Genomic DNA, 25,843 nt, shown 5'->3' with positions numbered 1-25,843 from the left:
GGAGCCTGCACCACCTCCTGCACGCCAACCCCCTGCCCCAGCCCTGATCCCCCCTCTCACCCTCCAAAACCCTCAGTCCCAGCCCAAAGCACCCTCTTATACCCCAAACTCCTCATCCCCAGCCAGAGTCCTCACTCTCCCACCACAACCCGGAGTCCCCTCCCATACCCTGAACTCCTCATTTCTGGCCCCACCCCAGAGCCTTCACCCCCTCCCACCGCCAATGTTGTGAGCATTCATGGCCTGCCATATTATTTCTATTCCCAGATGTGGCCCTCGGACCAAAAAGTTTGCACACCCCTGGTCTAGATCCTCTTATGTACCTGAAATTCTAAGAAAGGCAATTTCATTTTCCAAGCTCAATTTGTTTAAAATTCTTTGTGCCATGGCTGGTTGTGTATCGGCCAATCCATTCTCCTTATCACTTGCCTCTTGTTCTACTTTTATTGCCACTTAGGTAAGCACCTTTAACCAGTAATACTAAAATGAGTGCCCTACCGAACAATTCTATTTTACCTTCCTCATTCCTCCTGCAGTTTCAAATGGATGAAGATATTCATTCCTCAATTCCTGGAAGGTGGGAGAGTGCACTGCTGAACAACTGCTGCATTTCAGGGGTGAATTAAGTGTCTGAGGTACTCTGGGGTCTTTGGACGAACACTGTCCCTTATGATTATTTTGGGGGAAGTGGTATACAGCATAAGTATTTACAACAGCCAGTCTTACTCCTTTGCATGCCTCAAAACTATTCCACCGTTCCACATGCCGGAAAGTACCTTTATGGACATGAAGGTCGTGGATCCAAAAGCTTTAGTATGGGGGTAGGGGGGACCGTGGAGAAATCCAATTGCATAGGAAAACTATTCTCTCTCAAACTCCAAAGTCTCAGTGCCCTGTTCTGATGGAAAGGAGAGCAGAGTGCTCAGACTCACATTCCAAAGAAACTGATCAATCCCTTGAGGAATGACTCCAGTACCACAATGTTTAAATAAGCATTTAATTAGGATTCCATTAGTATTAATATTGCTTTCAATTCCAAAAAATGTTAATTTCCCACTTCTCAGCAGATATTTCAAAGTACAATATTAACTTTATACAAAATGAGCAATTAAGCAAACACCATTATTTCACATTTTACATTCTTCAAAAATACAAATTCATATTTACTCTTTTTTGGGTTTTGGAGATGCTCTTCCTTTGGAAGTACTGTACCTGTAACTAACATCTTCATGTTGCTCAATGCAAGTACATTTGTTCCCATGTTTCATAGTTAAATAAATTCCTTTAATACCATACACACACACTTGAGAAATTGATGTGTTTGTTTTTTAAAATCATCTCCAAGACCATTGCCCGGCTCCCAGTACGTGTAAAACACAAGCAGTAAATAAACATCCTAAACTCTTCCTAGATTTGCTGATCTGAAGATTATGCAGCAATCAAAGCTGAAGCAAATGCTCACCAACTAACCAGCAGCTACCTGCCCTCCTAACTGATGCTAGTCTGTGTAAATAAAGCAAAATGTCAGCTATTATTTTCTCTTCAAAATAAGGGTCAAGTGAATAGCTTCACTTTATAAGCAGGTGGAAGGACACAAAGCTACAGAGCAAGGAAACCTCTGAATGCCAGCTACTGTAGCTACGATACTGCAAACACACCCTTGATTTTGCTGAAAAAGATCATATGAAAAAAATGTATTGTAAGAAAAAGTAGAAACTGCATTTAGTTGAGAAAGTGTACACTGCATAATAAACCAAATTTTGGCCAGCTTGCACACCATCAAAAGCATGGTGTGGGATTTTTAAACTAGTTCCAAGAACACACACATTTAGACTATGTATGCTACTACATAAATATCCAGTTTAGTTTGCATTTCTCAGTGCAGACACAGAATCCAACTTCTAGGACATATGATTTATATCAAGACAAGATGCAAAAAAGTTAAAAGTTCAGCCCTGTCCATGAGTATTGACTACAGTAACATTTATAAAAACTCGACATTGTTTCCAAAATATATTGAGGAAAAAGACAATTAAAAACAATGCAATCAGAAATGTGTTGTGTTCAAGGGATGGTTATTTTTGCCTCAAAGTCCAATTGACTATTAACTGCTCTGCCCAGCTAGCTCATATTGGTAAATACTCCGCACTTCGCTCTTTTCATTCATACACCTCAGAGCATTTACAAAGGTGAACGAGCATCACTCTCCTCATTTTATGGATGAGGGAACTGAGGCACAGAGAGGTTAAGTGGCTTGCCCATGGTCACACAGTCAGTCGGTGGCAGAGTCAGGACTAGATTACCTGGCTCCCAGTCCACTGCCCTATACAATGGACTGTGCTGCCTCTCATTTCAGTTGCCACCTGCATAATATTGTCCATAAGACACTAGTTTTTCCATCTCCTATGAGCTCCGAGGCCAATTACACCTTAATGAACTAACAGTGGCCCCCGCCCACAAGCAGTTCCAGACCCTCAGGCCAGCCATGAGTTCACTTGCCAATGCTTACTTCTAACTGGCAGAGTACTGTAAACAGGTTAACAATGTTGCTGCAGTTGCAAAACCAATATTTGATGATTCTGCTGGAGAGTTCTCCTCAGCAAAGTAAGGCAGATAACGTGACATCGAAAGTGATTATGAAGACAAACTCTAAAAGGTGCAACATGCCTGTCTTGGAACAGTTTGTCACATCTGTTCATGTTCGTTCTGAAATAAGATTGAGGGGGGACATACAGATGAACACAACAAATAAAAACAACCTATTACTTCTAACAGAAGTGACCAGCAGCTGATCAGAAAGCTTGAGAGGACAGGCCTGCTAAAGCACTGTGCTCTCGGTGGAAGTTTTGCATAGATTGGACATTTGCTAAGGATGCATAATTGTGTGTGTGTATAGACAGGGTAGGGTGAATGGTCACAGAGCTAGTTACTACACAATTTCAGTTAGACAGACATAGACCAAACACATGGGACAATGATCTTTAGCGACACGTATTGCACCAGGATAAGTGCTCATCTTCGCACACCCCTGTTAACTTTTAATCAGAGCAAAAATAAACTTTCTGAAAGTATATACAAAAGAAATTGCAGCAATTGGGTTACAGATAAAATAACCTAAAGTGCATTTTAGATACTGGTACGAGGTTCTGCAAACTAGTCTTTCTGGACACAGTCAGCATTACAGAAGTCCCCAATTTGTACACTGTTCTATGTAATTCAGTACCAGCCCTGAACAAATGCCGACTTTCTGTCCCTAGGAGCCTCTACCATCTACAAGCATGAAGAGTGAGTTCTCCTACCTGCTGCATGTTCCGTCAGATCACTGGGGTTACTTACTTGCCTTCCAGAACTACCAATGTTGGTATTTAGATCAGTTCTGTACTTAAGTTTTGTGTCCATCTAGAAGCCATAGGAAGCAAGTAAACCTCCATTAGCCATCAAACAGCAAATGCTTAAACACAGAGCTATATGGAGCAGTGCAGTTCTGCTGTGAAGACTGATACGGAAAATAATCCACCAATTGTATACATTGTACAGGGCATTCACACCAATCTCAGAGGCCTGACAGCGCATACTCTGGGAGTCTGATGTCACACCTGGCATTTGCAGGTCTCAAAAGGTAGAAACTTTCCCTTCCTTTTGTCATACTGCTGTGAATTTATTGAGCCAGGAAAAAGCCTCCAGCTGGGGTCAGGGGCTCTGATGGGTCAGCTGTAACTGCAAAGACTGCACTTCCCTGCCAGGCCCTCGCAGGCTCCTCCACCAGTCTGCAGGTGATCCCCTCAGTTGGGCTTTTGACTGTGTAGCGTCTCAGGCAGTACAGGAACTGGCGGGGCACGGCAGGGCGCTGGGAGTGCTTAGACACATGCAGCATTATTTAACATTCAGACAAATAGAGCACAAGTAAAAAAAGCAAACATTAACAAAGCAACTGCCTAAGGGACACATGTCTTTGTGCTGGGACAGGCAAGATGCTGATGAAACCCAACTATTCTGCTGTCCTTAGGAGCCTCTCTTAGCCTCACCTAAACTGAGAATATTATAGACCGTTCCCGAACCACACCAGGTCGGATGCACATATTCACACAAGCGAGTTACTGCACACCCAGTGTCCCTGAAGGAAGGGCTACCAGGTCCGTCAGGTGCCCAAGGTTTCAGATTTAGGGCCAAATCCTGGTCCTTCTGCACTCAATGGCAAAACTCCCATGCCCAGAGCAGGACCTGGGATTTTACACTTTTACTTTCTCTCTCTCTCTCACTGACACACTCACTCTCTCTCAAATGCTTTTTAAAATGCCAAATACCTAAGCAGAGCCAGAGACAAAGGTGCAAGTGCCCCACTGCTGCCAGATTGCTGCCCTGACCCCACACCTCCCACTTCCATGCAACTTCAAAGCAGAATTTGAAACTGGACAGTTGTCAAGAGTTCTTGCAAAGATTCTCAGCTAAACAGATTCAAGCCTATTTCATGTGTGTTCAACAGCCCCCCTAACTGCTGCCGGCCGGCCTGTGTCCCGAGCGAAGGTTGTGAGATGCCAGCCCAGGTCAATCCCTTTGCAGTACTGCTCAGCAGGGTGGGGTGGTGTCACAGAGAGAAGAAAATACTGCAATGCTTTGCCAGTTCATATTTTACAGATGCAAATCTGAGTGCTACAGCAACAGTAGGAGGAACCCATACGCACCCCGGTCCCGCGGTACATCCCACACAACTGCACTAGAAGCCAGCACTTGCTGGAAAGGAAAAGCAGCCAGGGAATTTCCAGTCCTATTGCCGTCCCACAAGCCCTTGTCATTAGGCTAGCCAGGACAGAGTGTACTGTGCTAGTATGGTCACTGCTCTTCACAGTCACAAGTCACCCATTTCACTGCCCCTACACCTTCATCCTCACCCCATCCTCCATCTTCCCACATTGTATAACTGGGGGAGATCTCCAGACTGCCTGGAAGCCTGCGTCCTTACATCAATTCTGTCTGCACCTAGGCAGTGAGTTTGCAATTGGACAGAACGAGAGATGAAGTCATTGTCCTAGCCTAAGAAGATGGCAGATGTTGGTAAAGCTGCACAGCTCTCCGGAGGGTTTTAGAAGCCGACACCCCAATGTAGTACTTTAAGAAGGAAGGTTTGGCTGCTCTATCAGGATCCCCCCCAAGAACAGATGCTGAGCACAGCTTTGATAAGATGTGAGTAAACAAGAAGAAAACTGAAGGGAGAGAAGGGAAGGGCCTCCACCTTCCAGGAGTTTGTATCCTTAAATCTACTGAACACAGTTACTCAGCATTATTTGGCTTATGGTCATATCACTACACCTAACATCGTAAACTGAATAAAGACTATCTCATATTCTTTCCTCCAACACAAAAAGACTCACAGCCAAAGCCAGACAGATGGATAAAATACTATAAAATTACATCTTTTAAAATAATGCAGCATAAATAAACCATTTAAAATGAAACTGCATTTATTGCAACATTACAGGCTTTTTGGTGGAAGGGGAGTTTGTGGTTTTTTTTTTTACCCTGAGTCAGTTAGAATATAGCGTTTCAGCTTGATATGAAAAACTACTAAGTTGTGTAATGCATTTTAGTCAAGAAATAGCCCCATGCACAGAGAGCTGACACTACAGCAGGTTGGAGGCCGATTCAGGCAGGGATTATAGAGTTTAACAGAAAAGAGGAAGTATTTCTGGACTGTTACAGAACATGCTCACTGAATTCTAGTTTACTATATGCTGACAAGGAATCATGGTCAACAAAAGAAGAGATTTACCTGCAAAGTTGTTGCGCTCCTGATGAATTAGATGTGGGTTTTTAAAGCCTGACTCATGTTTCTACAGAAAGTCAGATGTTGATCAGATTGGTCAAAACAACAAACAGGTTCCAATATCACCACATGTGAAACCCACTGCATTCTGCAAGAAGAGGCAAACAGAGCAGGTTCTACACAGGCAGAGGCTCGGACCACATTTCTAAATTAGGAAGCAATGGGCCTGAAATGTACTCTCTGCCCTGATATAAATCAAATGAATGAACACAGCAGGAGCACAAGTACCTCATGCTCTTCTTTAGGAACTCCCCAAAGGTTTCAGTTTGTTATTAGTGTTAGCATAATATAAACAGCCAACTCCTCCCACTAACGGGGTGATCGGACGAGTACCCCAGGAATAACAAAAGCATCTTAAAAGTATCATTCCAGAAAAGCTCCAGATCAGACAACTCCTACTACAATAATACTATCTTCTGCTAGAGAAACGTCATTCTCTGGGCCTCTACTATAGTGCATGGTCAGTATCAGACACAGAGGGAGACAGGAGGAGATTATAGACCCAAGAAGTTGTAACAAAAGACTCACTCGCTGCCAGTACCAAAAACCCCAAACATAAAAGTGATGTGCAACAGGAGATTGACTGAAACTAAAACCCCCTTTCTTTTTATAATCTTTATGCAGACGAGTAACCTTAACTTCCATGTTCACATATGACAACAAGCAAAAGTGACAGACAGTGCAGCCAAAACAGTTCATATATAACTTAGCTTTTTTTTTTTTCCATCCTTTTTTTTCTTTAAAGATTCAACTCCCAAAGATGGATGTTCCTGGGACGTGACTAAAATGACATTCGAGAAGCAGAAGTAGGCCATAAAACTTCAAAACAAGAAAAAACTCTTGAGCCTTCAGTGTCTGCTTCTAAGGAGGAGGATTTTAGCCTCCAGGTGCAAGCGAGAAGAATCTGGAGCATCTTTACTTGGAGAAACTGCTATTCAAACCAATTTCTTCCTCCCCCTGTAGTAGTGCTTCAATTGGAATCAGATTGGATGGGGTTTCAGGGCTTTGGAGGGACAGGAAGTCGGATACATCTATGGCACTTAATGTTTCAGTCTGTGAGTCTGAAGGGTTAGCTATCTGACCGGTGGGCTCACAGGAAGAAGAGGAGGAGGAGGAAGGAAAAGTCTGAGGCTGCAGCTGAAGAGTTGGCTGCTCCAAAGTTTTCGGGTCAGGCGAGGAACATCCCTTCTTACTAGTTGCTTTCTCCTTGGCAGAGTCTCTGCAGGCACACTGACACTGGCAGGCCTCCTCTTGCTTTATAATGATAACAGGAACGCTGAGACCAATCTGCTGAACAGAGTTTCCTGAAGGTGAAAGACACAAATAGGCTCAGAAGTGAGAGAGCTGCATAATCTCAGTGCAGTGAGACACAGGTAATCTTTTAGGTTTAATTCAGATGTAAGCTCCTCATAGCAAGAGACTTTCATTTTTGTCTGTCTCAAGTGACATGCATGCCTGTGGCGTCACATAAACAAGAACAACTATGAGATCAAGAAAAAGGGAAACAGCATTTCGAATGACCCTAACTAAAAGCTAGGAGACCTGTGGAAGCTCAACTTGCCATTAACCTATGAGCTAAAGCATGGAACTATAAATCTGCTCAGCCCTGTAAGAGGCAATGCAGGTAACAGGTAGTCAGAACTGTGTCAAGATGCATTAGACCAGCACTGATCACATGAACACACCAAGCTCTTTGCAGCTAGTTACTACTAAGTAGAGGAGCAACAGTCAGTCTGCCTAGGTTTCAGTCATTAACTCCTCTTCTTCTAATACAGGACTTGACCCACAGTCACAGGATGAAGTGGGGCCATTCCACAGCGAGCATTTCTTTTCTTGCTCAGTTCCTGTGTGGCATTTCACAAGAACATTGGTGTTTCCCAGCCAATAGCCAGGAGAACTCGTTCAGTGGAAAGGTTACCTGTTCTGTGACACTAGTTTTAGGAGTCCCAATGTCAGTATCTAGATTTTTATACAGCACTCAGCACCAGCTACCCGAGTGCCAACTTCATGTTTTAAACCAGCTTTAAAGGGGTTTAAGCAGAGTGGTGTTTAAAAATTAAAACCCTTTTCTGTTTACATGCCGCTGTCCCTTTAAAGCACAGACAATCCCAAGGGCCTCAGACCAGCCTCCCTTTCTCAAAAGTCAGCTATCTTCCCGTTCATTCTCTTTGCTCTGCTTTCCTGACTAGTGACTGCAGAGAGGGTACTTTCACTTGTGCTCCTCCGTTTATTTAACACTGTCTCCTTTCCACTTTTTAAATCTCATCTTCAAGCCTCTTTAGCCTACGACTGACTCTGTGAAGCATCTGATACTCTGTATGAAAGATGCTAGATAAAAACAAAATATATGTGACTGTATATTTTATTAGATGCAGCTCAGAGAGGCGGTCAGCCAACAAACAGTTGATGCTGGATGGATTAAACAATGTAAATTATCAGCCGCTCCCTCTCCCCTCATGTAAGGATTTAAGGTTGGAAGTGCTCTCAAATCTCAGCGAATACATTAATTATCTAACTTAAAGGAGTTACTTTGACTTTTTCATCTCATACATACATGACATTAGAATACCATAAGATTTTTAATACAAGAGATAACTAATCAAGACAATATATTTTTCAAATTTCTCCCCAGTATATTTGCTATTATCTTTAAGAAGGAAAAAAATGTTACAATGCAAGAACCCTCAATACGGTCAAACATGAGTCTAAAGTGGACTAGGCTTAAACCAGTACCCTTTAAGAGTGTAAAAAGCTGAAAGTTTTCTTGGACTTTTTAACTAGCAATTAAAACACCCCAACAAGTACTATTCACGGAGATGTCACCTATTACCAAGGGAATGTCACCGGGACTATAAAAAAGGGTAAGAAGTTGCATTTCAAATGCACATACCTGTGTTGCCAGCCACTGGTAATGCGGTGGTAAAAAAGACTTTCTCCACTTTTGGAACTTGTGGCTTTAAATAAATAGAAACATATTTGATGCAGTTAAAAATCAGATCTCCACTAAGCAACAGCAAACTCCAAACAGCTGTGAGCAAGAGAAACGTGTATCCCAGAGAAATGACTGGAAAACTGGATTACAAATTAAGTAGTTTGGTTTGATATGGGGACTTCCATGTTCTAGGTATCGCAAAACTGGGACAATGACATAGGTAGTCCTGAGATGCTGAACTGAGGTACTGTGGATTTGCCAGCACACACTTCCAACAACATTAATTAATACTTAACCAATAATCCATCGTTTCCAGAACGTTCATATCAATGCCTCTCTCTTTGTTGGCATTCGCAACAGAGGAAGCTTTAGAGACCACATTGGCTCATTACTTAAAAGAACACCCCAAACTATTCTTGAGGTCACAAATCCAGATTCACTTAGCATCAGACGCATCCTTGTTTTGCAGAAGATTTTTCATTATCCTTATATACAAGGCTCCTCCAATTTATGAGGCAATACGATTGAGCTACAGAAATGTACAGACTATGAAATGCCTCAATGCTGAAAACACTATAGTTTTTGTATTCTGTTTTGTCACAAAGATGGATATAAAAATTAAATACAAGTTACTCTCAGGCCTCACACTGCAATGCCACAGGTGAAGCAAGTCCACGTCCTCTGTGAGGCCTATACAAAGGAGTTTGTCAGACAATAAGAAGAAAACAACCACTAAACCTTCCTCATCTCTGGGTTTTCCAGACATTTTCTCCTTTGTAACCGCCTTTTAAGTTCTTCAGAGCAGGAATTGTCAATTTGTGATCTGTTCCAAGCCATTCACATCACCACTACCCAAAACTGAAACAGACACACCTGGGATGGGATTGAATCCTGTACCTCTCCAATATACTAAAGTTAGACATTTTTCTATTAAAAACAGCCCCTGCACTATGTGAGGAACATGAAAGTTTTGAACAGTCGTTCAGCAATGTTATGGTAAATACTAACCATTTGTTCTTGATTTTGGGGAGATCCATTGGCACCATTTAAAATCCATTGTAAGTTCTGTTCTCCCATGACTATGCTCGACTGCAGAATAGCAGTGCTCTGAGATGGAGTAATTGTTATAGTAGGATTACTTGTCAGAACAGAGTTCGCACCCACAGGCACAGACTGAACCACACCCGGCAGAGGCTCAGTGGCACTCGATGTTGCTGGAGCAGAGGCTCCAGCAACCACTGAAAGTCCTTGTACAATGGGCTGTGGTGGTATCGGAGTGTGAGGTACAAAGTCTTGGTGACTGGCTGCAAACTGTGTGCTGTGAGGAACAGGCACTTCTGGGGTCTGTAAAATAGCCGCAGGATTTCCAAATGCAGCTTGCTGTGAACTGGTTCCTATGGAAGTGGGAGCTGGAGGGGGTGTGCAGGTTTGTAGTGCTGGGTGAGAAGGCTCGGAGATGCCAAGCTGCAGTACAAGTGGGAGAGATAAAGATGCTGAATCTCCTACAGAAGGCTGAACAGTAGTTATTGAGTCTGCATCACTGTTAAAACTTTCAATCAAGGCAGCTGCCAAAGGAAACAAAGTAAAGAAGAAATATGAATACACCAAGTCTCACATGGTCCAGAAAAACTGCTATTCACTGAACCCTGAGAAACGAAGGCTGACTTGCCCTCTAGCTAACAGAATGCCAATAGCAATGCTTTTCACAGTCAAAGCCCTGTACAAAACTCATTAACGCAAGCCAATTAAATAGGGACATTTTAGGGAGCCAAGCCAGGGACCTTTCTATATCTAAATTTAGGAAGCCAATAACACTGTACTCCTGTTAGAGTCATTAGCTCTCAGAAGCTGAAAGTATTTCTATTATAAACCCCCTTCTACAGATGGTTTCATTCATTCAGCCATAAATACCTGCTCCAAGAGAAAACCTAGTACAGAGGAGTTTATAAGGAACATAAGCACTGCAGCACCATTTTCAGTGCCATAGGACGACACATGCTGCTGCAAATATGATCTCAGTTCTAGTGACACTGTCCCAACACTCCACAGACTATGAATACTATTTACTTTAAAAATCAAAATAAATTAAACTGGCGATGCTCCCCACCAGCCCTTTCAAAGAGACACCTGTCTGGTTTCTACTAAGGCTTTATATAATCCACTAGGCAATAATTCTCAGTCTGAGATGCATAAATGGAATTAGCTGTCTGCACGGATAGGTGGGAAGGTCTCTCAAAGAGCACAGATACAACGTGTACCTGTCTGTTGAGAATCTTCCTGATTTGCTGTATGATCTGGGCTCTGGAACATGGATTCAAAAATGCTTGCTGGTGAGATTGTGCTAAGATCTCGTCCATGTGTCTGGGGAGGAGAAAAAGGAGAGAGAAAAAAGTGTTAGATAACAACAGCTCCCCAATCTTAATAAACTATTTGCATAAATGCCAGTCATCCAGCATATGTATGTTGCAATCGTTTGCTCAGTTATTTTAATGGGCCACCCTCAGAAAGGGCAGGGTACTTTGTACTTTATGCAACTAGCACACAGCATGAAAGATGCAAGTTAGCTAGCACTAGCCATGATGCAAATTCACCAATCAAATGAACAAGCCTTTATAGAGAACTTAAATACAACCCTGAACTTGACAAACCCCTTAAAAGGACATAACTATTCTTCTGTAGCTGTATTTCATTTTAACCCATTGTTTGTGATACTTGGGTAGAATCTGAAACATTAGAATTGTTTATATCAGTTTTACCCCTATCATTTGGGAAAGTTTTTCTTATGCACAAGCCAACATGGCTCTGCTTAGTTTACAGGTAACACTGGTGCACAGACTAGGAAGTAATGTCAGAACTGGTTCTTAGAATAGGATTTGTTAAATGGTTCCATGAGCTAGCGCCACTAAAAGATACTAGCCTCTCAATAATGTCTAATTCTTCTCTATGCAAGATTTAGTTATGACCACATTCCCCACTAGATGAGAACAGTTTTAACATAAAGGTTAGATTTTAAAGGAACACTGCTAGTGCTGGAGAAAAATCCTCTCTTCTCACTCTGCTGAATTAGCAAGTCTGTTTTCAGGTTACAGGAACATTTACACCAACCAACCAAAAGTCTGTGCTTGAGATGCCAGCAAGGTGGAATTATTTCCTGTACAGACTCCTACAAGTCTCTTCCCAGATGAACTTGCAAAAGGATGCAATCTCTTTCAGCAACACCTGGAGGCAACTTAATTGATTGCATCACAGCCAGTTATAGCCTTTCCACCAATAGATGCAAAATGCAAGTTACAGAAATGGCTGGGGAGGGAATAGCCAAATCGTAGAGACTACGGCAGTACAAGCAAATGGTGCTAATTCTGACTCCAACATAAGGCTCTTTTAACTAGCTGCAAGTGCCAAAAGGACACGCTTTTAAAGGAATTGTTCCCGCTTAACAGAAACAATATTGTGAAGAAAAAAATTAAAATCATATGTAGTATTACAATTACCGACATCTGCCTCAGTAGTCAGAATCAGATGCACTGTATATGCCAAATTCACCCAATAGGATTGCAGAAATATTTCATAATGACAGATGGCGAAATCCAGCAGTAGGAAAGGAATCAGAAGGGCTGCGTAGGAAGTGCATGCATTTGTCAGCACATGATGTAATGCATTCTGCGAAAAAAATTCACTGAACTGCACTGGTATCGTTCCTAGAGTAAGTCATTGCAATGCCCCTCTCACTAGAGAGGGGCTGTGCCCAGAGAGCAGATAATGCCAAAGGACAGAGCATGTGAAACAAACTCAACCAATTTTTAATACTTAAACTCTGTGTTCCTCTGGGAGAGGCATGGTTACTTACTGTATTAGAGTTTTCCCGCAGTTCTGAATCTGTGGATATGAGGTTTAAGTCGCTCAGACAAAGTGAGTGGTTTGTATCCTGAAGAGAAATACAACTGCAGTTATGTATTTAAATCAGTATCAGCAATACTGTACATTCCACAGTATTTTAGATCATTTTCTTTAGAGGTACAGGCATCTACACAGCTTGTCAGGCTATTCTGTTCAGGGTAGATAAAATAAGTGATTTTAAAAAAAGAATTGATTTTTAATTTTTTATTTAAATTAAATATTTATAAAAATCTATTTAAAATTAATTCTGAAACTGACAACTTATCTCAAAGCCAAAACTACTTATAATCTATTTAAATTATTTAAATTGAATTCAATAAATAATATTTACTACATATTTCCTGCCAAGTCCAAGACACTAAACTAGTGAAAGTCACTGGCTAAGCACTTGGAATCAGAGTTTGCTGAAATGTTAAATCAGCAGCCTCTTCTGCTGGTACAGAGAATGTTTTCTTCACCTCAGTGTATTCAACTATCAGTTCAAGGACTAGTTCATTCAAAGTTAAGAAACCAATTAAGAGCTGAAAAAGCAGGAAACTTTGTTTTCCTCTTCCAATCTATGACTGAAAACTAGGTGAGACACAATGAGGTCTACTCATTCTGAACTCTTGAAGGACATAGTGAATTAAACTGATTGTTTCTTGTCATCAACTACAGATAATATTTCCTTTGTGTAGTAAATCAGTTCATTTTAAATGCAAATAAGATTTGGTAAATTTTTTGATACATTTTGTTTATGTTTCAAGTGCATTTAAGGTAGTTTTATTAAATAAAAAAATTTAAATGCTGCTTTTTTTCATTTTTAATTGAATTTGAATTTCTATCCAATTAAAGCTTGACACAAATCACAAGTAAAAATTAATCTAGTAAATAAGAAATGCATAAGCCACCATTTCCTAAATTAAAAAATAAAAATTTAAGAATTTGAATAAATGTAAGTTAAGCTATATGTAATTACATAAACAAATGTGTACACATATACCATATCCTAGTTTGCAAAATGCAGTCCAAATTTAGTGTAAAGGTTATATTTAGCTGCAAATCAACATGTTTTAATGGTTACCAACCAATGAAAATTAACCTTTATTTAGGAAAACAACTAAAAAGTACAAATGCAAAAACACAATTAAAAATATTATTTAAATCAAGGTTTCCTGCTTGCTGATTTTAATCATAACTAAAAATCAGTGACAAACAGCTCTGATTTAAATCAATCCACCCTGATTTTGTTCCCTGATAAGGCACGATCTATTTTGAAGTTTAAGGCTGGGAATTTCAGAAGTGCCTGAAGAAGTTAAGCACCAAAATCCCACAGATTTCCAGTGGGAGCAATGCACCAAATACGCTTAGCACAATGTTGCACACACTTTACTGCCTCAGGAACTTCTCTCCAAAATATGGTTTTGTTTCAATCTACCACAAACGCTCTAAAGAAAAAAAGAGAAAGCTACTGACCTCAGATACATTGTTATTGGGAAGTGCATTATACAAGTGTCCTTTCTCGTGACCTTTCATGTGACTCTTGAGACTATACTGAGTACTAAAAGTCTTCTCGCAGCCATTACTGGGACAGAAGAAGGGTCTCTCTCCTAGGGCAAGCACAAAACACCACACTGATTTGTACAAAACTTTAGACATCTCTTTGCAATACATAAGTCACTAAAGCCATTTTGCTTAAGTCAGAATCATCCTCCAAGATATGGCACTAGTTAAAATATGGGAAAATAAACCGGTAAGCTGGCAAGAGTATTTTAAGTGCTCTAACTGCTTCAGCTCTTCTACCACTATTCTGTACATCTCACTTCAACCACTGTTGTATTACGTTAGATGGAATATATAGGCGAAAGGTGTTAACACAACCCCTCACTGTCTAACCCTGAACAGTTTTAAACAAGGTTTGGTAAAAAGAGACCCCTGCCTGCTCAGTCCCACATATTAACAATCCTTTAACATTTTATTAAAGATACAGGAAATAATGGAAAACAGTTAAAGCGTCTGAAACGTAAAGTCAGCCTTTCATTTTAATAACATCCCTTGTTCCCTTTCCGTCTAGCTGGAGAGTTTCTAGAAGGAAAGACACCCCTCCCGCCCGGACAGTCTCTTAGATGGCATCAAAGATGATAACTGTCCTTTTGGGAAAAAGAGAAGAAGTTAGTTGAAATGGGCTGGAGCTGTTACTGCTGCTGCTGTTAAAGTCCAATTCCGTTTCCTAGAAGACAAAACAAGACAAACACACACAAAAGGGGAACAAAAAGAACAGCAAAGACAGCAAATGCAGCTTTTATCTTTGATGACGACTTTCACTTTCAATTTCATTGCTGAAAAACAGGCATGGCACACGATCTTACCAGCAACTCCAAGACCTGGCAAAATTTGTATCAGCATCAGGCTGTTTAGCATATGTCATTTAGCTGCCATTTTCTGATCACGGGCTCACAGCAATGTTGCAAAATATACAGTCTTGGGTGCCTAAACCAGACTTTTATTAAACAGAAGACAAAAGGATAGACATAGCAAAGAAAAGAAATAAGGTGGGGCAAGGAATGGGCAGAGGAATCTCCCATCCCAGGTGATGTTTGGCCTTTTTTCAGAGATGCTGGAGAAGTCATCTGGGTACCCCTCTCTCAGGCCCAGTCTGGTCAGGTTTAGGATGAAGAAGGTCCACGACTCCGGCAGACAACATGGATCACAAGTATCGGAGGGGTATCATGCATCCGATGAAGTGGGTATTCACCCACGAAAGCTCATGCTCCAATACGTCTGTTAGTCTATAAGGTGCCACAGGGCTCTGTCGCTTTTAACATGGATCACAGGCATTACGGTGACGCTTGCTCCAGTAGCCAATTTCTCACCCCCAAGTCTTTCTTTAAGGACTCAAAAAGGGAGTGATGCATGGAATAAAGCATCCCCTTGTTATTCTGTCCACCAATTAGACCTACTAGCCAAAAGAAGGTTCCACACTCTTCTTGTTTACCATGCATCATTTTAACACAGTCCTTGAATTGTATTAGGCCTTTTTCTTTGGACTAACTCAGTCTGTCTCCCTTTCCTACCTTTTCCCATCAACATTTGTTGTTATAGGTTATTGTGACGACATTATGAACTTACACACATTTTTTTTTACAGTTGAGTTAAAAATTAGGGTAAAGTTGTAAGACCAATTATCACAGCCCCCCATAACTTGATAAGGAAAGAGGGACATCGCCTCCCATAAAGATACACTCAAGTTTGAATATCTTGTACAGGTTGCTGCATAGAGACAAGCTTTCAGAGAATTTCCATAAAACCCACATTACAATGGTCCAAGGTGAATTCTACCACAAAAAACCTCACACTAAATGTTATGCTGAAAAGAGTAAACAGTGACTGTAGGACTGTGGAAACATGTCTAAACAGCCTATTAAACAGCTTTAGTGTCACTTCCTGGGTGCAGCGTAATAGCCTTAGAAATAGAAGTTTCCAAATTTGTCAAGTGAATTGGTGAATATTTAAATTTTACTCATCATTATTGCTGCATTTGTGAGGTGTGCTGGTGAAATTCAATAGCTGCCAAATTTAAACCGAATGGATATTTTTCTATTGTTCGCTACCCTGAGATAGGAAACAAGAAAGGCAGCTAATTAAAATATTAACTGAATTATTAATTGCTCACCACTTTTGGTACAATACTGGTTTATTTGCTATGGTTTCTGAAGAAAGTTGAGAATTTGTTCTAGGAGACAACAGGAACTGGAAAGGTATCTTTTGCTGTGGATTCACTGGCTGGCTGAGTTGAGTTAGTTTGTTCCCATCTGAATGTTTGTTTTTATTAAATGCTGCTGAATGTATTATGATGTTGAAAGATTAAATGTCAGGTTGCCTAGACATCTTTTTTATTGTTCCTTACATCTGAATGAATAAAAAACAAACAAATAACTGAAACCTGACTGGCAGATCATGCCATTAAATGCCCCTACTATGCTGCTCTGTAGACTACACGTATAGGCATTATTAGGCTTATGGAAGTTTGTAATATATGGAGATATACCTATCTCACAGAACTGGAAGGGACCCCAAAAGGTCATTGAGTCCAGTCCCCTGCCTTCACTAGCAGGACCAAGTACTGATTTTGCCCCAGATCCCTAAGTGGCCCCCTCAAGGATTGAGCTCATAACCCCGGGTTTAGCAGGCCAATGCTCAAACCACTGAGCTATTCCTCCCCCACAAACAAAAGAGGCTCAGTTAGAGAAGAGATCCCTCCAGACTTACCAGTATGTGTCCTAACATGTGTTTTAAGGTGGTGGCTTGCAGCAAAAGCCTTTCCACAGCCGTCGTGATCACACCTGAGTGAAGCACCAAACAAAAAAGTTAGCAGCAGACCTCTTCGATATATCAGGTATAATGCGAAGTCATGCTTCCCATTGGGTGCTTGACTGAACTGCAGGAAGCTCCAGATTTAAATTCTGTTAATAACAGCTATTGGGAGGTATCTGGCTACACATGCTGCACAGATTACAATGTGACAGCAAAATATACTAGAGTGAACAAAGCAATTTATTGCAATCACCATTTTTTATGGATTACACTTTCCACCATAGCAGGGAAAAAACAGATTTTGCAGATGTGCTGCTCCTCATAGCAGCTTAGCCAGCCTGATCTATTTGGCAACAATGTAATTTAGTGCAAGTCACTGCAACGCTGTACTCTTCTCGCCAACTGAAAAAGGGGCAGTACAGATATGCTTATGTATCAAGCCTCCCTCACGGGACTAAAAGTGAAAATATTTCAGGCAGTTTGTCTCTAGATTCCTACGAGCCTCTTCTTTGTAATGACTTCACTAATTTTCACAGACTGTCACTTACCAAACTCACCTGCCATTCTCCCCACAGAAGAGGGGAAACTGCCCTCAAGCGACTTACCTAAATGGCTTTTCTCCTGTGTGTGTTCGAATGTGCTTCCTCAAATCGCTGAGCGTTGTGAAGTATTTACTGCAGCCTTCACTTTCACAGTTGAACGTTTTTCCTGTGTGAAGCCTCTGATGTGCTTTCAACCTGCAAAGCATTCCAAAGAAATCCCTCTTACCACATGCAGCACAGCAAGGCTAATGAGCCATATAAAAAGCACCACAAGACAGGTTCAAAGGCTTAACAAATTCTGTTTGTTCATTAAATTTATCAATATCAGTGTTTATGAAGAGTCTATAAGGTGCCACAAGACTCTTTGTCCAACAGAGTGTTTATAAAGGAGTGCAGTACACAGGTCAAAAATGTCTGAAAGCACTAGGTGTTCGAACAATGCTGAGCACAAAGGGGACCACACAACTACTTCTACTGCAACACAAATAAATAATTAACAATAATGTCACAAATGCTGCTCTCCCAGTTCTTGGTTTTGATGGAAGAGGATTTTTCGGCTGATTTGAGATTCTATAGCAGGATTGGGTCTGGAGCTGGGAGAAGGATCCACTCCCAAAAACTGCAAGCCAGGGTGATCAAACAAGAACTGAATTTGATATGAAAAACAGCGGTAACCATTTGCCATGCAACACAACAGAGCTCCATGGAAGGGCTCTTACCTGTACAGTGTATTGAATGCCTTTTCGCAGCCCTGCACATCACACTCAAACGGCTTTTCCTTAGTGTGCACTCGGACATGGATTTTGAGACTATAGGAGGTAAGGAAGGCCTTGCCACAACCTTGTTGATTGCAGACAAATGTGTATTCCCCACGATGCGTCTTCTGATGAGTGCGCAGATTCCCAGCAGTGCTGTAGGTGCGAGGACAGCCCTCAAAGGTGCACTGGTATCTCTTAACCTATGATAAAAATGTTGCAGAGTTTAAGCCTACAAAATGTACAATTGAGCTGAACCAAGTTTCTAGCACTTCTGGGATCTAATTCACAGCATGGGCTCTGATAGGGTTCGTTGCCTAGTGTGACCAGATAGGCTTTTGCTCTAATTAAAGACAATAAGCTGGCTTCTGACTCCAGAATGATACCAATGTATTTTTTTTAATTAACAGATGAAGCACCAAATTACTTTGCCCGCCTATTGTGTTATGGGGGAAACTCAGGCAAATCTACAGAAACAGAAGTTTAGAGTTTAGCTAGTATAGGAACATGAGTCTAGGGGGATAATAAATCAAAGTGAAGGTCTAAGTCCCCATATGCATTCCAAATTAATAAACTTAGCCTTTAGCAATGGGCATTCAACTGTGCTGGCATGTTTAGAGGAAGAGGCAAACTGATACATACTTTTCTAACCCAATCCACCAAAGTGCTGAACCCCCTTAACTTCCATAGACCTGCACAGTGTGAAGTACAGTTGCTCAGCATTTCACAGGACTACGAGTCTAATGAAATATTGCTCTATGCTCTCTCATTTTTAATTTAAAAAAGAGAGTCTGAACTTAAATTCAAAATATTCTAAAAAATTCAGTTATTGACCAAGATAATTGTCCAGTTTCAAAGGCACATTAACAAGTCTACAAAGAGCAGCCCTGCAATCCGTACAAATTTCAAACTCACACCAACATCCCCCAAGAAGGAACACAAGACCAGGCCCTAGAGGGATAATGGCACTATGCTGCTCCAACACACTGATAGCGAGTGGATCTCTTTCAGGTTACTGTGGATTATACACTGCTTTGTTCCATGTAGCCTGTATATTTTTTTTACATATCAATATAATTTATAGCAGCAACATAGTAAAACTGAGGCATTTTCTTTGCATATATAATGTGATACTGCCCAAAGACACCACACTAACTGGGAATATCAGCTCAACAAAGCAAAGGTTTGGAAAAAAGCTCATGCCAATACAACAGCTTTTAATTCTTCCTGCGCAGATTGTTTTGTGAACCAAAATGAGATTATAAACATGGCGCTTTAAGGCACTAGCAAGTAATCCAGAATTCCCAACCAGCTGCTTGGATCACATAACTCATGTCGGACTAGAACTGACAGAAATTCTGCCAAGCTTCAACACCAAACAGGGAGAGGGGGCATTGGAGGCACATAGTATGGAAGTCAGACTGTTTCACTGAATTGGACTCTCCCCCCACATGGAATAAATCAATTTGCTATGCTAGACTGGATTCCTCTTCAATGGTAATTATTAGACTGACAGCTTTAATTTGAATGCAATGGTTGAGATCTCCCATCAGTCGCAAAATGATTCCAGAGCCCCAGTGCAGAGTGGATGACTGGCAAGTGGAAATGCAGTATTTCAGCAGAGGTTTAGAAACATGTATAAAGACAGAGCAAAGCCACAATACAGTAGGAAGAACTTGCTGCTTTTTCTCTGAAGATTAATCACTGGATATAGGAAGATAACTAGGGAAGGACACAAGCCAGCAACCTTCTTATGTTTCCCAAAGTGCTACTTTTCCTAAAGCACCCAGTACTATTGCTACGAGAAGAGGCTTTGGGATAATTTCTAAATACAAGATACCAAACTGTGCATTGAAACTGGGGAGACTGGCTGAACCAGTACAGCCACATCACTTATAGCTTCCTGTCCACACTGGGGAGAATAGTCATGCACCAGCTTTCAGGAAAGTGAGGCCAGAAATTTGTGAAATTTTAGCATTTTTAAAATACTCGTCCATGACAAGATAGAGAACTGGAAAATCTAGCATCCATGGGAGAGGAGAATCACTGTGCAGAGAAGGCAATAGCAATTTTGTATTAGTTAAAACATACCATACAGCATGATTTAGTTAACAGCAAGACAGCTGATGCAAGGTATCTTTGCTGAGCATTGCAGAAAGGTTACACATCTGCTCGGCAATTAAAAAAGTTGATCTTATAGTTGTAGTGTTATAGGCTGAAACAAAGCACCAGAAAGGTCTGGCATGTAAAGTAAACTGGTGGATTAAAAACAGACACAGGGTAGGAAAGTGAATTTTATTAGCCTGAAAAAGATACATTATCCTCCCTAACAGAACTACCAGCTTTAGTACCACTCCTTACCACCAATATACATCAGCACTAAAATAAATTGGATCTCTGGCAATGCAGTTTGTCCTGAATTAGGGTGCAAACTGCTGCATCAAAAACCTCCATGTGCAGGAGAATCATCTTTACATTAACTACTGCAATACACAAAAGTGTTTTACATGTGAGCTACGCAAGATTGTGGACACTACCAGAAGCTATTAACAATCGCTTGGTTCATGGCTGCATATATAAGTGGTGAGACGAGGAACTATATAACCATACTCAAAGCAATACACATCTTTAGTACAGAGGGCATTTGTTTACTGTAGATCAGGAGTAGGCAACCTATGACACGCATGCCGAGGCAGCACGCGAGCTGATTTTCAGCTACACTCACACTGCCTGGGTACTGGCCACTGGTCCGGGGGCTCTGCATTTTAATTTAATTTTAAATGAAGCTTCTTAAACATATTAAAAACCTTATTTACTTTACATTCAACAATAATTTAGTTATATATTATAGACTTATAGAAATGAGAACTTCTAAAAATGTTAAAATGTATTACCGGCAGGCGAAACCTTAAATTAGAGTGAATAAATGAAGACTCGGCACATCACTTCTGAAAGGTTGCCGACCTCTGCTGTAGGTAAGAGGTCGGTGCAGAGGGGGCCAAACATCTAAAATGAAGCTGTCATGCAGAGTACAGAGCAGGAAAAGATGGAGTTTACCAGAAAAAGCCTTGATGCCATCACCATAAATGAAATATGGCACTAGGACACAACCATAGATGGCAGAACACAAACTCAAAGCAATATCAGTTCTGTAGAAGGCAATGGCTATAGCTCACAAAAGCTCATGCTGAAATAAATTTGTTAGTCTCTAAGGTGCCACAATTACTCCTGTTCTTTTTGCAGATACAGACTAACATGGCTGCTACTCTGAAATCTATAGCTATGTTGTGCATTCTCTTTGCAAAGAAACGATAGCAGAACCTTGGAGGGTAAGCAGAAGGAGTCTAGGTTTTACACATACATACAAGTAGGGGCTAAGAGGAAGTTAAGTTTATCTTTATTGGCAATGAAAACTTGGTGGCATATGGGATGGAACATTGTCCAACTAGTTAAATTGTTCAGACTGCTGAGTAATTCAGAACCCAGGGAGCACAAATTACAAGATTAAATTGAGTTCAGGGTGAACTAGTACCAATGAATAGGAAGCTTATGAAACTAAGATGGAAAATGATGAAAGTACTCGGTATTCTTATGAGGAAAGTAGTACTAAAGGTAGAATGAGATGTTGTAACAAAATAGAATTAAAGGTGACTGCTAAACTAAAGAAATTGGGGCTAAGCCCTTTTACTACTTTGTGAATGTTCATAAAGGGTTTCTATTTTCTTCTATCTCAAATATAAGCAACATCAAGTCATCTTCCCTGTTTTGCAAGGGCCAGAAAACTAGTGAGATAGCTTTTTCAGCTCTTAAAGGTGCAAGGGTGTTTAGTCTTAAAAGTTCTTTCCTCCCAACTAGTTGTCAAGTGTTTAAATTAAGCAGACGTAAGATCCCATTTCCCCAGGATTCACTTTTACTGTACCACTGCTAATAGTTCTGTAGTCATCTTGAGTCCTCTACAAACAGTGAAGTAGTCATTGCCTGAACAGTGTATAACAAAGCAGAAAAGACCATGACAAAAAATCTTCCAAGCCTTTTAAACACCTCAGAAAGTAATAGAGGACAATCCATTTTTTGCACATTTGGAGAAGGATCCACACCGAGTTAGCTAACATACAACACTATTCTCAGACACTGGAAGTGGCAAATTGAGTGTCCTATAAAGGACAAAGGAAAACTGTAGCATGACATGAAAATAAATTTTAGCAATAAAGCAGTGGTGAAGAAGGCAGGGTGCAGCAGCCAGTAACACTACCAAAAATTGGAAGAGGAAATATCCTATTTGAGTCCTAGGCTAACAGATTTGCTGGGTGAGACCTTCTGGTCCAGAAATTCCATCTCTTACCTGAAAGCAACTGCTGCTGCTACTGAACCACTTTCACTTTGCCAAGTGAACGCCAATCAAGGTCCCCTGCTAAACTAAATTATTCAGGCTTTCAAACCCAGATTCCCTTCTAACTAAAGGCCCAATTCTGCAACCCTTATTCAGAGTATTTGTTACACAAGTAGTTCCACTTGCTTTAATGGAAATACTCATGTAAGTCCTTATTCACCATGAGCAAGGACTACAGGACTAGCCTGAAGTCTGAAATGCTGACAGATTATATTAACATTAGTCAACTAAAGACACCACACACAATTCATAATTATTGTAGAATTTTTTTTTTAAACCAAGTCTGTCTGAACCCGCTTTGCTTTCAACACAACAAAAATTCACTATGAAAATCATGTGTTCTATTGCAAAACCACCCATTTCACATGAGTAAGCTAGCTCAAAATGTCACGTTTTAATCAAGTACAATTGTGACTTCCTAAAACTTTACTTGCTGCTGCTACTTATTACAGTACCTCAGTAATAATGTTATAACTAAGGTTATGTCAAGTTTCTGTTTCAAATCAGTGTGGGTGATGAAGGTTTAATATTTTAGAAATTTCAAATCACAATGGGCTGGAATTTGACACTTAATTGGGATGCAGAAGTTTTCCTAAGCCAAACTTGGTACACCCCAGGCTAAGAAAGCTTATATCCATTTTAAATGCTTAGTTTTGGCAATATTTTTAAGAGTTGTGAAAGACTAATCAAGCTATTTAGAGAAAAAAACCACTAAAACACATGCACTATTACCATGGTCCTTATTTTCTAGTCACCTTTTATTACAACTATATTTAGTGGTTACTGCACTGTCACGAAACACGCTGGGGTTCTCTTCAGATAGTAGCAGTTATATAATAAGGTATATGGCCTACGTAGTGAGAGCAGGAGAGACTGAATCAGGACTGACACGTTACGTTCTTGACTCTGGCTGCCGACTCCTGTGCAATCCTGGGCAACTTATGCACTTACCTACACAACCACAGAGCTACCGTGAAACTAAATCTAATGGTTGAGATTTTCGAAACAGTTAGTCATGTGTTTTCCTTTAGTGTGCAGCTAAACTCTCAGTACCACTTGGGGGGGCGGGAATCAACAATATCTGCAAAGCGTTTTGAGGTCATCAGATGAACAGCTCTCAAGATGGGTAAAGTTCTACGATTATAGTTGGTTACTTACTTCTTTACGCTTGGTTTCTGGGCATTCAGATTGCAAAGTGAGAGTAGCTCCTTCGATATTTCTTGGCATGGGAGTTGAACCAGGATTTATAGTCAAATGAATCTGATCTGGAGAAATAATATGTTGCACATAACCCTGGGACATTCCTTCATGATCTGCTATTAAATGAAATCCTTCTTCATGACCCTCTGGTAAAAAAGGCAAGTGATCTCCACATTGTCCTTCATCCTCATCATCTTCTAATGTCCCATGGTCTTGTTCAATTAGAACAGTTGTCCTGTCATAAATTGTCCCAGATGATGAAGGAATCAGACCATTTTTGTCCACAAACCATATCACTTTATCATCTTGGGTCAGTTCATCTTCCTCCACTTCATAGCAGTGAATGCTGCCATCAGGACTATTTTCCCCCATGGTTTAATGGAATTCAGTGCAGCATCATGACATTAAAATGTAACAACTCATCTGTAACAAGATTAGTACAAGAATATCAATATTTAGATAAGGACTTCACCTAAATCCCCAAGGGTGTGAACTTCAACAAGTTTATATTTCTTGTCCCCATTAACTCTCTTCCAGAAATCTTGTTGCGTTTTCAGAAAAACGAGACAAATAGTGCAGTTAAGTTTGTATTCAGTTCATATAGGAAAATACTTTCAAAAGTGCTTCAAATCTTCTAAATTGTTAAAATATATATTGTATGAGACCTGAAAAGGGCCTATAGTTCTCTCTTAGATTTAGAAGAAACATCCCTTCATAGAGATTGGGCCTCTTGTACCTAAGTCTACTAAAAGCCACATGCAAATCATTGCCAGAGAGCTGTCTTGAAAATACAAAACATGCAAGAATCTCTTTGGGGCAAGACTGTCTTTTTATTGTGTGTTTAAACAGTGCACAGCACAACAGGACCCCACTTCCTGACTGGGGTCTCTAGGTGCAACTGCAAGAGAAACAGTTTCAGCTATTTACAACATAAAGTGCCAGAGTTAATGGCTTATAGTATGACGTTATAACAGGATTGTTTCTGTGCTAAAGCCTCACAGACTTTATAAAAACAAGCTGAGGGCAAACATGCTCAGGGCAGCAGATCATATTACTCTTCCACAGACATCTCTTGCTTGTTGCCTAGGGCTGCGCTCCCTGAAACTGCATGAGCTTTGCTAACATGTTTGAACCTCAGGGCTGGGCTGGAGATAAACGACTACTCGACACAAGACGGCACTAACCACAAGCCCTCAAAAACCACCCCCGGGAGCCAAGCGCCAGCGTGAAGCAGGGAACAGCGTGCGCCTATCACCGGCCCTCGAGCGCTGAGCCAGGTGGGCATGGGGCTGCTCCTGACATGGCAGCAAAGTCCGGACTGGAGCCGGTCCCCCGCGCTCGGCGCTGCACACTCACCCCGCCCCCGCTGCTGTCCCGGGCTGGAGCCAGTCCCCCGCGCTCGGCGCTGCACACTCACCCCGCCCCCGCTGCTGTCCCGGGCTGGAGCCGGTCCCCCGCGCTCGGCGCTGCACACTCACCCCGCCCCCGCCGCTGTCCCGGGCTGGAGCCGGTCCCCCGCGCTCGGCGCTGCACACTCACCCCGCCCCCGCTGCTGTCCCGGGCTGGAGCCGGTCCCCCCGCGCTCGGCGCTGCACACTCACCCCGCCCCCGCTGCTGTCCCGGGCTGGAGCCGGTCCCCCGCGCTCGGCGCTGCACACTCACCCCACCCCCGCTGCTGTCCCGGGCTGAGGCCAGGCCCCGGCCCCCACCTTAGGCCTGGGCTCCAGGCCGGGCCACCAGCGCGGCCGGCTGACCCCGAGCGGGCTGACGTGCCGGGCCGGAGCCAGAGGCCCGGAGCCAGGGGCCCGCAGCGGCGGCACGGCACAGCTCGGCTCGGCTCGCGGGCCCCAAGCCGCGCTCACTGGGCCCGGCAGGACCACGGGCCGCCCCTGCCCCGGACGCAGCCCCCAGGCTGGGCGCGCCCCGCTCTCACCAAGCGCCCGGCAACGGCGGCATCGGCAGCCTCTCAGCGGAACCATGATTACCCAACGCATCACTTCCGCTTCCGGCGCG

General features: G+C 41.8%; 1 protein-coding gene across 1 annotated transcript; it reads right to left on the bottom strand.

The window, feature by feature from the left end:
* Window positions 1-983: 983 nt before the first annotated feature.
* On the bottom strand, window positions 984-25,843 carry MTF1 (metal regulatory transcription factor 1). Its single transcript, XM_030538856.1, has 11 exons — window positions 25,764-25,843; window positions 23,789-24,253; window positions 18,205-18,443; window positions 17,549-17,680; window positions 16,899-16,972; window positions 14,106-14,239; window positions 12,601-12,678; window positions 11,012-11,114; window positions 9,762-10,318; window positions 8,712-8,775; window positions 984-7,125 (listed from the first exon to the last, which is right to left on the bottom strand). The coding sequence occupies exons 2-11, from the start codon at window positions 24,200-24,202 to the stop codon at window positions 6,737-6,739; spliced, it is 2,184 nt and encodes a 727-aa protein (XP_030394716.1). The 5' UTR covers window positions 24,203-24,253; window positions 25,764-25,843; the 3' UTR covers window positions 984-6,736.

The sequence above is a fragment of the Gopherus evgoodei genome, chromosome 20 (genome assembly GCF_007399415.2).
Source record: "Gopherus evgoodei ecotype Sinaloan lineage chromosome 20, rGopEvg1_v1.p, whole genome shotgun sequence".
Taxonomy (NCBI): Eukaryota; Metazoa; Chordata; order Testudines; family Testudinidae; genus Gopherus; species Gopherus evgoodei.
Note: the sequence above shows the minus strand (reverse complement) of the source record. Positions and strands in the feature narration are given on the sequence as shown.